The sequence below is a fragment of the Sitophilus oryzae genome, unplaced genomic scaffold (genome assembly GCF_002938485.1).
Source record: "Sitophilus oryzae breed Bouriz unplaced genomic scaffold, Soryzae_2.0 scaffold_60_pilon_pilon, whole genome shotgun sequence".
NCBI classification, from domain to species: domain Eukaryota; kingdom Metazoa; phylum Arthropoda; class Insecta; order Coleoptera; family Curculionidae; genus Sitophilus; species Sitophilus oryzae.
Window position 1 is genome coordinate 589,582 of NW_022147207.1, and position 16,631 is coordinate 606,212.

At 36.8% G+C, this 16,631-nt stretch overlaps 1 protein-coding gene across 1 annotated transcript; it reads right to left on the reverse strand.

Annotated features, from left to right (window-relative positions):
- Nucleotides 1-16,291, reverse strand: LOC115887690 (UPF0605 protein CG18335). Its single transcript, XM_030907153.1, has 3 exons — nt 16,148-16,291; nt 15,781-16,018; nt 1-129 (listed from the first exon to the last, which is right to left on the reverse strand). Exons 1-3 carry the CDS (start codon nt 16,212-16,214, stop codon nt 60-62), a joined length of 375 nt encoding a protein of 124 aa, XP_030763013.1. The 5' UTR covers nt 16,215-16,291; the 3' UTR covers nt 1-59.
- Nucleotides 16,292-16,631: the final 340 nt, after the last annotated feature.

Consider the following 16,631-nt stretch of genomic DNA (forward strand, 5'->3'; position numbering starts at 1 on the left):
ATATTACACAGACACACTTTTCTTTGAATTTTATCTCAAAATGCTATGAATGTGATGAACTAATTTCCAAAATCTCCTCTAAGCCATCTCTTTGCGTCTCTTGAATCGTTTCCGTATGTTTTTCCGTATCTAGAATATAAGAAAAACATATACAGGGTGTCCCACTTAAGATGAATACAAGCCCTAATACATTATTTTTAATGTCAAAAAAATATTGAACGAGTATAACGAGTAAGTAACATGGAAACAAAACATTGAAATTTTCTTTAACTAGGTAGCTAACTAATTAAAACAAAACCGAATCATTACATACAGGGTGTCCCACTTAAGATGGATACAAGCCAATATCTTGGTTGTTTGTTAAGCGACCTTTTTAATTTTTGGCAGGTGGCTGTATGGCTATAAGACGTACATATTGCTCAGGGTAAGAAATGCAATATCTCATAGACGTACGTTTTAATGGGGTCTGATATTTTTCGGGTCAAGAGTGAACTACCCTTAGGACAGTATTTATTTCAAATCTGATAAATTATATTGAATCGTCCTTACCCAAGATACTTCAGTTCTAATTTTGATAAATATCGATACAGTGTGTGTTATTAAAATAAGACATTTTTATTTTTATTATTATTTTTTTAAGTACTTACGACGCCACTGGATAAACAACTGGTTTATTATCAATAACAATTATAACCAATTATCAATTAATAATCGATATTAGTTTTCAGATAGCTTCCATAATAATTAAGATATGATACAAAAAAACTAAATATTTTCAATTTATTTTGTTTACTTTAAAAAATTGTTTTTTAGGTTTGCTAATACAAATGAATAAAATGAGTTTATTAAGGAATATTTTTAAAAATCTAAATAGTTATTTAGTTTATTAGTTAATAGTGATTGTTTACTATTAACTTATGCTCTAAACAAAGATTTATAAAACTATAACGAACTAAAAGTCAACATCTTCGACCATCTTCGACCAAACTTAAATCGATTATTAATTGATAATTAGATATAATTGGTTATTGATAATAAACTAGTTGTTTATCCAGTGGCGTCGTAAGTACTTAAAAAAAAATAATAATAAAAATAAAAATGTCTTTTTTTATGACACACCCTGTATCAATATTTATAAAAATTAGAACTTAAGTATCTTAGGTAAGGAGGATTCAATAGAATTTATCAGATTTGAAATAATGACTGTTCTAAGGGTAGCTTACTCTTGACTCGAAAAATATCAAACCCCATTAAAACGTACGTCTATGAGGTGTCGCATTTCTTACCCTGTGCAAAATGTACGTCTTATAGCCATACAGCCTCCTACCAAAAATGAAAAAAATCGCTCAACAAACAACCAAGATATTGGCTTGTATCCATCTTAAGTGGGACACCTTGTATGTAATGATTCGGTTTTGTTTTAATTAGTTATAGCCTTGTATATGAATTTTTAAAGTAGCTCAACCTAAGACGTTTATGGATGTAAAGCACCAGATGGCGGGGCGTATTTCACAATCTTTTACTACAGAAAAATATTTTTGTTACTGCGAATTTTGAAGCGACCAATAAAAAGAGAGAAAATAAAAATCGATAATTTTCGGACTGTGCCAATTGGTTACCAATCGACCAGATACTTTGTCTATTAGATATGCTATAAAAACTGGTAATTATATAATTCGACCATTGTAAAATACCCGACAAATTTCGCAAGGCTGACGAGGCCGATGCTTTTCACTGATAAGAAAAAAAATGTTTGTTTAGATAATTTTCGAGATATTTTTTTTCTGAATGCACATTTTAGAGTATTTTATATTCTTTTGTCCGTTTGATCTATTATACTGGTTGCCATCGTATCGAAGTTCTGTTTCTTCTAGTTTTAAAAATGTTCTTATTTCCTTGTAGCTTGTAGTGGTTGTAGTGTAAAATTAGATTAATTTTATTAAGCTTAATTCATAAATGTTTAGTGTAGAATACCAGAAATAGTTTAGCAGTGTTTTTATAGTTTATTATTTTGCAGTTAAGTAGTGGGTGAATGGGATAATTTGGTTATTTTTTCTTTTTGTTTGATTAATTAGTAAGTTTGATAATTTTTTTCAGTGTAGAAGTGGTTGAAGTAGTGAAGAAGTAGTTGTGTAGTGTTTTATAAGAGATTATATTAGTTTATCTTTTGTAGATGAGTAGTAGGTGAAGGTATTTGGGTATTTTTTCTTTTTGTTTTCTTCTAATTGTAGTAATTCTTATTAAGTATTGTGATAGATACACTATATCTTCCTTCAACTTCGTTGAAAAGTGCGTTATCATATAATTTTTGTTTTCTGGTAGTAGAATATACGAAAAAAAAATCTGATCAAATTTATTTTAAATTATATTAATCGAGTTTTATTAATCAAATTAATCTAGTCAAATAATAATAATAGTTAGTTTCTAAATACTATACAGGGTGTTTTATTTATATTTCTACGATGTTCTCTATGGATATCTCGGAAACTACTGGAGATAGAGAGTCGGTTAAATGGGGAAAAAATTGCAGTTTTGTGGGGTCATAAATATGCGCCTTTCGGATTTTTCGGAGAGATTCAAGGCTTACTAGATATTTCGAAAAAAACAAATTTTGGCTATTTTAAAACTTTGTCTCTAATTCCATTATAATCTCATCGTATGATCGGAATAAAAACGATTTGTCAATCGATGGCTATGAAATGAAGATCGTCATTTTATATTTATGTAAAATTATATGGGAAATATCATCGATCGTCATTTCATAAAGCCATCGCTGAAGCTGTTTCTTTATTCGATCACATACGGTATTTTAGACAAAAAAGTTTTCAGATAAAAGTTGTAGATAATCACATACCTAATGAGTTTGTGTTTTGTGTTTTTTTTCTAAAACCTGTCATTTTTGACATATGAAACAAACATTATGTTTTTTTTAAATGGAAACCATAGTTGGCCATGACTTCATAAAAACCGCCATTTTTTAAGCTTTTCAGCGATATAGGTATAATATGTTTTTTTCGAAAAATTACAAGTTATAGCCAATTCCTTTCTTTCTTGGCTAATTTCCATACCAATAATACTGTTACGGATTCCGTGGGTCCACTAATTTAAACTCACGATAAAATACTTAACGAATTTATTTTCTCACTTTATACACAATTACTAACTTATAACACACAACAAACTAACTATTTATAAGATTCCTTCACCAAATTGTCCGATTTTCAATTTCCACGCGGTATATTCAAATTTCAAAAACTGTCTCAGTTGACGCATTGCTCCTGGCTTATATACTCTATTGACTGCTTCTCGAAATTTCCCCACCTCGAAAGCGTATCTTCTTCATACCGTATACCCAATTCAACTGATTCCTTTACTTCTCGACTTGATCTAAAAGATGGCGCCTGAAAAGTCTTTAACTGGTGGATACGTTGCGGTTGCAGCAGGCAACCAGTAATACATTTTAATTTCTGGCGGATGCGCCATTTTTCTTGACATTGCCCCTCCTTTCTCAAATTTGATCGTCCCTGATCAAGGTTTCCTGTCTGGTATTCTTCAATCGATCCAGATGAACTACTTTCATCTTACTTAGGCTAGGGCTGTTGGAACTGGGTATAACAAATCATCATTTATCCTCTTGATGACTGTATAAGGACCTTCCCATGCTGGAGTTAACTTTGGGGACCTCCCTTCTTGCGCTGTGGGTTATATAACCATACCATATCAGTCCCGTTGAAATCCCGTAGAATTAGCTCTGAGGTCGTAACGAGCTTTCATCCGGTCACTGGCTAGCGTAATCTTACTCTCACGGCCTTATGAATTCCCCGATAACCTTTCCTTCAGTTCATCCGCGTAGTCCTCATGCGTTCGTGGTGCTGTCGTCTTGTGATCCGAACACCAAGTCACAAGGCAACCGTAATTTCGACCAAATAAAATCTTCGATGGTGAAAGTCCGGTGGTGTTGTGAACTGCACTTCTATATATGCCATTAGGAATAGTGGTATATGCTGATCCCAATCTTTGATGTTCATCCACCATTTTCGAGAGATGTTCTTCAATGGTCTTATTGAATCTTCTGACCATCCCATCAGACTGGGTGGATGTAAAGTTGTTGTCCTAGTCTCTGTGAATACTCAAGCAGATCGCACACATCTTCTGGAACAGTCTTGCTCGAAGTTCCTTCCTTGGTCAGTGTGAATCTCTAAAGGAATTCCAAATCTACTGAAGACATTATTGACTAATACTTCAGCTACAGTCGATGCTTTTTGGTTTGGAAATGGCAAAACTTCTGGCCATTTACTGAAATAATCCATCGCTACTAAAACGTACTTGTTGCTCTCTTGCGTTTCTAGGAATGGGCTGTACAACAGCGATTCTTTCTGAATCGGCAGTCCACAACGTTATATTGTTTCATTTTTTCCTCAGATCGAGTGCTTCGGTCCTGGCTGGCTGCATTAAGTTTTACATTGTCGACACCATTTCTTGACATCTTCGCAATAATCCACCCAGTAAAAACGATCTCTCAGCCTAAGCTCAAGGTCTTGTTTACTCCAAGATGGGCTCCAGTTTTACCACCGTGAATTTCTTCCAATACCTGGTAACTTTCTTCCTTGGTACCAGTAACTGAGTTGTTACTGTCCTGCCATCCGCACTTTCCCACGTGCGCTTTAACAATCCATTCTCAATAACCAGTGAATCTCCACTGAGCCCAGAGAGCTTTGAAAAACGAGCCCTCTGTCCGCAATATCCCGCCACGGTGGTCTCTCGCCGTTACCTTCCTTTGAGCCGTAGTATTGCTCCGATGTCTGATCTTCCATTTGATCTTTCCTCAATTGTGTCGTCGTCCACTGTTCATCGGTTCCAAGTTTAAAACTCCTTTATCATGACAGTGCTCTTTCACGTTGTTCCGTTTTACAGCAGTGCTTACAATCGGTTTGACAGGGTCTTCTGGATAAACCGTCTGGCGTTACCATGCATTTTTCCAGCACGATGTTGATGGTAAAGGGATACTCGTTGCAGCTTCTCGAGCCATCGTGCTATTTGACCTTCAGGTTGTTTCATCTCCATAAGCCACTCTGAGAGCCGCATGATCTGGTCCCAATTAAAAAATTCTTGGCCGTACAGATATTTATGAAAATGATCAACTGCCTTCACAATTGCTAGCAGTGCCCTTCCGGTAAACGCAGTAATTCCTTTCTGGTTTGATAGAACTCGACTGTAATATTCTATCACTCAATTCTTCGCCATCTTGCACTTGTGATAGCACTGCACCTATGCCGATATTGCTGGCGTCGGTATCCAGGATATACCTCCCCTTTGTTGTTGCGGGTAGGCTAGAATAGGACTTGGAACATGCCGCCTTAAGTTTTCCAAAGGTTACATCACAATCGGTGTTCCATTCGTAGCCGACTTCATCACCTGTAAGCTCCATAAGGGTGCAGCTTATATTGGCAAATCCCTTTGACAAATCTTTCTGTAATAGGTGCATAAACCCAGAAAACTTCTAAGTTCATGTTTGTCGCGAGGTTTAGGCCAACTTTGATCGCAGCGATTTTCTTCTGGTCGGTGTAAATTCCGGTCTGCCGAGACTACATGACCCAAGAATTTCCACTTGTCGCTGGAATAAGCTACACTTCTTCGGGTTCAAGCACAGGTGAGCATTCCGTATGCGGCCAAAGACTCTTCTAAATTTCGCAATGCTCCTCAAAACTCTTCCCATAACCAATACATCGTCGAGGTAAACCCAAGCACGTTTTCCAAGTTAATCCTCTTAACACCACCTCCATGAGACGTTCGAAAGTGGCTGGAGCATTGCATAATCCAAACGGCATGACCCTTGAATTGGTATAGTCCGTTTCCTGCAGAAAAGCCGTCTTTTTCTTTGTCTTCCTCGTCTAGACCAACTTGCCAGTATCCACTCTTTAAGTCGAGAGTGGAGAACCAGCACGAACCCGCCAGAGTTGTTAATGTGTCATCTATACGTGGCAGTGGGTAGCTATCTTTCTTAGTGACGTCATTGAGCTTCCTATAATCCACGCAGAATCGTGTACTACCATCTTTCTTTTTCGTCACCAAAACAATAGAGATGACCATGGACTCAATGGATGATTCTTCGATAACCCATCTTCTAGCATCTTATATCTACCATTGTCTCCATTTCTTTGCTGTTTGGAAAGGGGAACTCTTCTAGGACGTTGTCGAATCGTATTGAGCATGACCAGTATTAACTGGTGCTTCACAAAACTGCCCTTCCACTGTTGTTCTTCTCAAAATACTGCCATGCTTTTAGCAGGAACTGCTTGTAGCCTTCTGTTTCTCCTCAGGTGTTAGGTGATCCCATGGCTGTTCTAGATGTTTTAGTGTTTCTTGGGATGCCTTTTGTGTAACAGCTGACGACACTTCATCACATCGGGTGATTACCTCTTACAGGTTCGCAGATGGCTATCTTGTCACCTTTTTAATCTTGGACACAATCCGGGGAAAACATCTGCAATTCTGATCGGTATATTCTTGTCAGTGTTCACCAACGACTTTCCTATTAAGTACCTATCTTGTTTGTTGTCGCTACTTTGTACCAGTCCAACACAGCACTCCAGCGATTTTCCACTTTTACCGAATACGATTCTTTCTCGGAATTACCAGGTATCACCACAGTTTCCGCTGATCTTACATCCATTCTGCCTGGTCCTCGTCTGGAGATACATGAACTCTCATTTCAATATTTAAGATATTTCTCTTGGTGATCGAAAATCCATGTTGACGAATCACATCCATGCCCAACAGATGAAGTCATCTTCAATATCTGCCACTAAGACGCTATGCTGAAACTTCAAATTTCCTAACTTCAGTTCGACGATAGCTTCTCCCCGTACAACGGCCATTTCCCGTAACTGTACGCAAACACACTCTTCTTCCCAGAGGTATCATCAGCTTCAATCCTTGCACTGAGTTAGCCCGCACCAACGATACCATAGCGCCAGTGTCCACTGTCATTCGGATTCTCCTACCATTGACCTTCCTGTCGATCACTAAACTGTCAGCGGTTCTTCCCAGACTCCTAATGGAAAAAAAAATCCTGGGTTTCTATTTCTCCCCAGTCAATACTCGCCCCTTAGTATTGACTGATTTTAGTTTTCCTGGTGCCTACGTTCTTCTGGATGGTGAACGGATCGCATTTGAACGCGGCATCCTTGTTTGATGTAGCCATTCCTGCTACATCTAAAGCACCTTATGTCCTGTGATCTTCTATAGCTCTCTCTCTGTCTGGGTGTTGTTGCTACTCTTGTTCACTAGTAACTCACATAGTTTACTAAACATCTCCTCCAAACGTATGTGAGAACTTCCGGGCTGTTCTCAACCGTTACCGATCTTATCTTTCGGTCTAGGGATGGCGCTAAATGCAGCTTCTGATTTCCAGCGCCCTGACCAGTGCTTCGCTGCTGGTAGAAAATCGGGATATTTGCAGCGCTCCTCTGTAATTCAGTTGTCCCTCAGTCCGCTTATAAAGCACTGGAGCAGCGAGTTCCTCCCAAATCCTTCCGGTGCTTCAGGATACGCTAGGTGTACCAGCCGACGTAAGTCTGCTTCAAATTCCTGCAGACTCTTCCGGACCTCTGCAGGCGTGTCTTGATCTGTGCCTGGTAAAGTTGGCGTCGATGTTGGTCGCCATATCTTCTGTCCAGTGCAGCGACCAAAGTTTGGTATTCCTGCTGTTGGGCTGCAGGAATAGTTTGCAACAGTTCCAGGGCAGGGCCACGCAGCGCGATGACAAGTGTGAAACAGAATATATTAGGTTACTGAATATTTGTTGTTAAATTGCGGAACTACATGGGAATATTTTAGTGTAAATGTAGTAAACCTTATTAACATTCAATGCGTTGAAACACCCGTCTTGTAGATGTCGCCGCTCATACCCATTTTATTAAATAAATCTGGTATGCGGATAAAAATATATCTTCGATTTAAGTAAATTTATTTCTACATTTATTCTTAACTTTTGCAAATAACGGCGGCAGCCTGTGGTTTTAAAATTTCACCATACATCTTATTAGTTATTATATTTGTATGAATTTAACTTGGTGCTAGGTAAGAATTATCCATAATATTTAAGATCAGCAAATCATTTATATAATTTTCTAGCCATTATAGCAAAGATATAAAAGAGAGAGAAATACACGAGGAACTAGAACTATCGCCTTTTACTTCATCAAACCGACCCTCAAAATTTCCCCTGTTACATCTTGGCGCCCAACTAGAGGCTGGTGAAGTATTATATAGACAATAGAAGAACTTACTGACTACGTGTATTTATCTGAGATGAATAACGGTGCCACCCTCAAGGACTCACAGCTATGACCTTCGTGGTAAGGGCCAGAGTCGACTTTTGATCTTACGAGGTCGACAATCTCTTTCGGATCCAATAACAACATCGCCCACAACGCCTCAGGGGCCCGTACTAACTACGACAGCCACGACGGTACCGGAACACAAGTCCAACGATACAGGTAGGATCTTTCCAAATTCTGTATTATCTGGACAGTTTATAAGAGTAATAATAACGATGGGAACCAGGAGGCAACTTTATGTTTCAGGGTCGCCACCGCCGGCAGTTCATATGCCAACGGCAAATTTCATGCCACCGCCATTTTGTAATCCTGGACTACCTGTTCCATGCAGCAAGAATATTTAAAAACGATAATTTCTAGTGTTATTAATGAAGTACATAAGTTAAATACAATAATAATAATATCAATTAAATCAGGGCCATTTTCAAAAATATTTGTACTTTTTAAACCAAACGCTGACGTTCCTATTTTTGATGATAAGGGGATATACACCCTGTAGATTTTTAAATCAAATAGAAACCATGTATAAGTCACAAAATGTTTCTGTAGATCAGGCTTTTAATAGATAGTATAACTAATTTATTCTTTAGAGGAAACGCAAAATATGATGAACGCTTTCTTATCAACTTTCACTAATTTTCAAGATTTTAAAATCAATTTTAGCTCAATATTGAGTCAATCTCAGCAACTTAAGATTAGACTGAAATTAGATTCGATATTTACCCTATAAATGGCAGCGCTTACATTTACAGAATATTTAATTCCTATGTAGTTTTGGCTAAACATTTAGAACCTGCCTATCCGCCCCGCAATTAATTCAAATTATTGCGCGACATTTTCCACCAAGTATTTCTTGTACTTTAATCGGCGCAGTTACATTTCAAGATGCCCTTCAGCGTCTTAGACAGGCTGAATATTATTTTAGTGCTAGTAACAACGGATTCTTTTTCACATTCAACAAGATCGGAAAAAATTATTTTTATAAACAAAAATAATTCTCAGACATGGATCACAATCACAACAGATGTCGGGACAAAATCAGACAAAAACTCTTATCTAGTATGCAAACTGTGGATACGTTGAATGTGAGGAAAATTGAAAACTAGATTGCTTTCACAGACGAGCCCGGCTGTGAAAAACGTTTTAAAAGGGCTTTAGTTTTAATAATAACGTTAGAGATGAATTACTTAAAAGATGAGTGTAGCTTTAAGCACGAAATTGTTAATTATAGATCGCTTGATTATCGAAACGCAATTGTGGTTATTCTTTTCCCGCTTTAATTGACACTGGAAGTGAAATCTCCGCAGTCTCTGAAGACGTGTGGAACTCCTCTTTTCTGATAAAATTAAAAGTGACATCCCATCTTTTCCGTGTTCTGGCATAAGAGTTATAGGGCGTTTAAATCAAAACAAAGAAAATACAATTACAAACTTTAATTTGTTTTTCGTGTGAAAATAATATTTTTACCAGGAATTTTTGTCATAACCTGATCTTGTTTATTATTCAATTATTTTAGGAATTGATTTTTACGAAAATACAAAGTACGTATCGATTTAAATATAAATAAAATATTTTGTTCGGTAGGCGATGAAGAACTTCTGATTTATCCGGAAAAAATTTATTCTCACGAATATGATGGTAGAGAATCGTTAAACTTGCGCAGTTTATCAAAATACGAGAGTTTTGTTATAGCAAATGCAGCTGTGCAGTCAACGATAAGAGTGTCACAAAAGCATAAATTTAAAAGTTTGTTTGAACGCATGTTTAAAGCTAATTGATGAGCGAATATGCCAATCGATTTTTTCAAATATACCGGGTCGTGTAAAAAATTATAATCATCAAATTAAACTTCATAATACCGATCCATTTTTTATTAAGTCCTATCCGATACCCGTAGCTTATCGAGAAGCCGTCAATAAAACTGTCACGGAAATGGAAAATCTGGGTATAATTGAACGTGCTGCAACTCCATACATATCACCCGTAAGAGTTGTAATCAAAAAAGATAATTCAGTTAGAATTTGTTTAGATGCGCGCAGACTTAATAAACAGATGGAAAAAGATCACGAGTGTCCGAGGTCAATAGAGGATATTTTTAAGACATGTAAATTGAATTCTTCTTCAGAATTAAAATATTTTTCGCGTTTGGACACTACGAGCGGGTATTGGCAAATACCATTGACAGAGGATTCGAAACAGTATACGGGGTTTATGATTAATTCAAAAACGTATGTTTTTCGTGTGCTGCCTTTTGGGTTGTCAACGGCCGCTTCGTCGTTTATACGCATGATCAGTAAAATTTTCGGTCCGGAGTTTGACTCATTTTTAACCGGATATATTGATGACATGCTTATAATATCTGATTCGTTTGAGCAACATATTAAACATTTAAAAATGGTTTTCAAACGACTCCAGGAATTTGGGTTAACCCTTAATATAAGTAAATGTGATTTTTTTTGTGATCAACTTAATTTTCTGGGATATGTGATAAACAGTAATGGTATTAAACCAAATCCGTCTAGGGTAAAAGCTATTGTAGAATACACGCGACCACACAACGTTAAGCAACTTCAGCGCTTTCTAGGCTTATGCAATTTTGACAGATCCTTTTGTAAATCGTTTTCATCATTTTGTGAGCCTCTAACGAAATTATTGCGGAAAACTGTTCGATGGGAATGGAAAGAGCCACAAGAGAAAGCTTTTGAGAAGATAAAGGATTTATTAATAAATGCAGCAATGCTTTATCATCCGGTTTTGTCAGCCGAATGGCATGTCAACATAGATGCAAGCGAATATGGTTTAGGGGCACAACTTTACCAAGTGTTGGATGGTGAATCTCGTACGATAGCTTATGCGAGTCGATTATTGCTTCCAAGAGAAACGCGGTACCATAGTAATGAAAAGGAAGTTCTTGCGTGTGTATTTGCGTTAACTCGATGGCGTGTATATCTATTGGGTCGCCATTTTACGGTGCATACTGATAATAAAGCTTTAACGTATATTAACACTTGTCGACTACTCTCGCCGCGAATCGCGCGTTGGGTCCTAGCCTTACAGGAATTTGATTTTTCTATTGAGCATATTTCGGGAAAAGATAATATTGTAGCAGACGCGCTATCACGGGACAGTGCTAAAGCTCCCCCTTATCCGGAGAATAGATTATTCAAAATTTTATCAACTCTTAAATTACCCACGGAGTTTTTAAGAAAAATAAAAGCTATCGCAGTAGTGCAACGCGATGATAAAAAATTAAATGATATTATATCGGCACTATCATCTGATTTAAAACTACAAGAACGATTTGCACTCCACCAAGACGTATTATATTATCGACAAGCATCCGATGAACCGTATTTGGTTTGTGTTCCTAAAGTGATGCAGTCTGATTTTGTTGAAGCATATCACGAGATGTTGGGCCATTACGGTGTATATAAAACGTGGTCAGCTCTTCGCACCGAGGCTTGGTGGACGAATATGTATGCTACTATTAAAAAAATATTACGACACTGTGACGTCTGTCAAAAGACAAAGATATCGCGCATGCCTAAACCACCTATAAATCCTATTATTCCTGATGCTAAAGGTGACTTAGTAGCTTTAGATTTATATGGTCCCCTACCGCGAAGTCGTGCTGGTGCCAAATATGTTTTAGTAGTCTTGGACGTATTTACTAAATACATTGCGTTATATCCTTTAAAAAATGCAACCACTCGAGCTGCACTTAATCGTCTAATTTTAGATTATTTTCCTAAAAATGGCCGACCAAATCGTATTCTTTCAGACCATGGTTCTCAGTTCACTTCTAAACGATGGCGAGAAACTTTGGAATCTCTAGGTATAAAGGTTATTTTTAATTCGATTAGACACCCCCAAGCAAACTCTTCCGAAAGAGTAATGAGGGAACTAGGACGCTTGTGTCGCGTATATTGTGCGGGGCAACATACTCGTTGGGCACATGAATTAAAAAGATTTGCTGTCTTGATGAATTTTGTAGTTCACGAATCGACAGGTTTTACTCCGCACGAATTGCAGCACAACACCACCGTGCCTAAATTTCTTCCGTCATTTCTTTCAAATCCCATCGGGACACAGGATGTTAGTTCGGAGAGGAAAATGTGGCTTGCCAAAGAAACATTACAAAGTCGCGCAGCACGGAGAGCTATTAACTATCCAAGTCGACCATACCCGGTATTTAAAGAGGGAGATTTAGTTTTACTTCGATCTAATAATATATCCTCTGCTTTAAGTGCAGAAACAAAAAATTCTCTTTTGTTATTTGAAGGACCTGATCGAATAAAGAGTGCTGTAAGTTTTAAATACGTATATGTTAGAGCACCCGGAATCGTTTATTGAACGCGGCTTATTATTCCACGTAAGCCATCTTAAGGCATATCACCCGCCATAAATTGTGTGAGCTATATAGTTATAGCACATATATTGATACTATTTATTAAATTTATAAATTATGTGAACTCCTGTGTGTTCTTCGACCTCAGTTCACAGGGAGGCAGATGAAACAGAATATATTAGGTTACTGAATATTTGTTGTTAAATTGGTTGCGGAACTACATGGGAATATTTTAGTGTAAAATGTAGTAAACCTTATTAACATTCAATGCGTTGAAACACCTGTCTTGTAGATGTCGCCGCTCATACCCATTTTATTAAATAAATCTGGTATGTATTAAAAATATCTTCGATTTTAAGTAAATTTATTTCTACATTTATTCTTAACTTTTGCAAATAACGATGGCAGCCTGTGGTTTAAAATTTCACCATACATCTTATTAGTTATTATATTTTGTATGAATTAACTTATGCTAGGTAAGAATTATCCATAATATTTAAGATCAGCAAATCAGTTTATATAATTTTCTAGCCATTATAGCAAAGAGTTACAAAAGAGAGAGAGAAATACACGAGGAACTTAAACTATCGCCTTTTACTTCATCAAACCGACCCTCAAAATTTCCCCCTGTTACAAGTGCCGCTGCTTTCTCCTGGTCAGTCCATCCGTTGGCAGCGGCGGCTGCTTCAAACTGGCGGTGGTACATCGTCCAGGTGGTTTGTCCATCGTAGGTCGGGGCCTTGAGGTTCGCAGTTCCATGAACGCCAGGTGTCTTTACTTGTACCTTGGTCTTCTGTAGGTCCATCTCTAATTTTTTCCATTTTCTGCTGAAGGCGTTCCTCAAGATCTTCACGGCTCTTTGAAGGTGGATGTTCTTGCCTTTTTCAGTTCTTCAAAGTTCTTCTTAAATCGGTTTTGATCTTCTAATTTTTCTTTCTGGCGACGCACTTCTAAATCTTTCAACAATTTTCTCCAAACCGTTTTGTCTAATTTCTTGATTTTCAAGAACTTTCTGAAGCCGGTCCTGTTCTTCTTGTTTGTCGTGCTCTCGTTGAACTTTGAAATCTTCCAGAATTTTTCAAGCCGGTCCTGTTCTTCTTGTTTGTCTTGTTCGTTGAATTTTCAAATCTTCGAAAATTTTGTCTCTGCCGGTCCTGTTCTTCTTGTTTTTCTTTCTTTTGACGCGCTTCTAACCTTCTAACATTTTTCTTGATTTTCCATAAGTACTTTCTGTAGACGGTTCTTGTTCCTCTCTTTCTCTTCCTCATATTCTCCATAAAATCGCCCAATAATTTGCTTACTTCCTCCATTTTCTTTCGCTTGCTCCCTTGTACCAACCATAGAAATACTTAAAATTGGTCTAAAAAATCTTCCAATCCACTTAATTTCTTCTTTAAAATCCTCTTGAATCCCACTCTGACACCAATTGTTACGGATTCCGTGTGGGTCCACTAATTTAAACTCACGATAAAATACTTTAACGAATTTATTTTCTCACTTTATACACAACCATTCAACTTATAACACACAACAAACTAACTATTTATAAGATTCCTTCACCAAAATTGTCCGATTTTTCACTTCCACGCGGTATATTCAAATTTCAAAACTGTCCCAGTTGACGATGGCTCCGGCTTATATAATTCTCCATTGACTGCTTTCGAAATTTCCACCTTTGAAAGCGTACTTTCTTCATACCAGACAATTTAATTGTTCGATTCCCTACTTTCGACTTGACTAAAAGATGGCGCCTGAAAAGTCTTTCTTTAATTTCTGGCGGATACGTTGCGGTTGTGCAGGCAACCAGTAATACATTTTTAATTTCTGGCGGATGCGCCATTTTCTTGATAATACCATGCCACACTATTAGTTGGCATCAAAAATGTAAAAGTTTCCTATGTTTTCAAAAAAAATATCATAAAATCTGTAAAGCACTCAATTTAGAATAAAATAATCTAAGAATGAAATGATTCTTTTATAAACCTGCATTAAATCAAATTAAAATAGGTATGTAACTTTTTAAATATTAATTAACAGCAATTAGCAGCATTATCATAAATATAAATAATGTACCAACATATCGAAATAATGATTTCTTTGTTAATACGGTTTAGAATTCTTATAATAACAGGCAAAAATAATCCACAATTTACAATAAAATAAAAGTTTCGTTTAAATTTCTTAATCAGCTGATCACTATTAAAGTTCTCAGAAACCCTGGCTATATTAGGCGCGTTCGGTATTCACGTCCGACCGCTCGGATCGATCTCGATCGTTCGCTTATGACATCCAGATGTAGGGGAAGTAAATCTCAACCGTTCGGTAAATAAAATCGGAGCAATCGGACGGTGATCTTTTTGCTCGGAGAATTTTGACGGAGCAAACAGATTAGTTTGTTAGTGAGGTTAAATTTCCAAGTTGATGTCAAGTTTTAAATTGTTTATTTTGTTGCTTAATGCAAAACCACGTACAAAACTCAAAAAATAAATTACTGGTCCTTTTGTCTTTGAACGTTGATAGATTTCAATTGGGAATTGGGATTTCAAACTTGTCACTTTTCCCTAAGTGATCCGAACATTCCAAACCGTTCGGTAATTTCAGGTTACTCCATCCAATCTGTGATCACGTGACAAAAAATCCGTCGACATCTGGATGTGATTACCGAACTTGGTTATTATTACATTACTCTGAGGAAAATAACGAAAATAATCGATATTTTTGACTCCGCCCCGAAAGGTTCACGATTTGTCCTCCAGTTGGAAGCACATTTTGTCTAGTCGGTTGGGCAACTTTAAGAATATATAAACAAGGGTTATAGCTACCTAATTAACGAAAATTTCAATGTTTTGTTTCCATGTTACTTACTCATTATAAGTACTCGTTCAATATTTTTTTGACATTAAAAATAAAAACTTATATTAATATTATCTAAGTTTTTTTGATAGTCCTGGATAAAGTATAGTGGTGTTGTTCACTTGGATGATATATGATAAACATAAACTTCATCCGCGTGAATAACAGCCACCATTATATGCTCGTTGAATAATATATACTATAATCTGTGGTAGTGTGGGAATAAAGTATGTATACCTAAATATTGCACCAGGAATATGTCCACCATAGTTTGGAAGTTGTCCAATATGTCTGTGATAGATTTCAGATGGTTGAACTAACACCGGAGGGTCTGGACGATCAATTTCTACTGGAGCCCATTCGTTGCTCAATCTTTTGCGGTAGTTCGAGGTAAAGTCACAAAGGGCGCTATTCGTCATGGCTTCGTTGGTTTTTCCGAATGCCGCATATCCGAAGGGCAAATGACCAGTAAATCCTAATTTAAAATGGAATTTAATACCAGAAAACTGTAAATATATGTTCAGTAAACATGGGTAAAATTTTTGTTATCGTCAAGTTGATGGTGTATTTAATTTATGTTGCTCTTATTCAAATGTTGCCTTACTTTTTCCAGATCCAGTAGTATACCTTCGTTGCTGCATAAAAGAGTTATGTAGACGTTCATACGACATTTTGCTTGTGATTTTCTTTACAAAATATTAAATAAATAATCGTTAAAAGTTGAGTTTTTGTCAGCTGTCATAGTTCATAAGTCTCTGTCATATGTTTTTGATAATAACATTAGAAAAACTTTATGTAAATAAAATAACTAAGCGTCCAATTAAAGCAAAATTGTTGAATTTTACCGGAATCGATTCATTCCTTAAACTAGACGACCCAGAGTCTCAGAGATTGAATAGAATATACACATCAGAAATCATGTAGATAATTTAAATATACTGGATCGGTAAAGTCTCGCTTTGGGTGCGGATTTTCCTGTTTTTCGAGGCAAAACGCTCAGTACAATAAGTTGTACTGGATATAAAGAAAGAAGAGCACGTATTTTCAGAAGTGCATGAAATAAGTGGTTATGTAATAAACACTTCGCA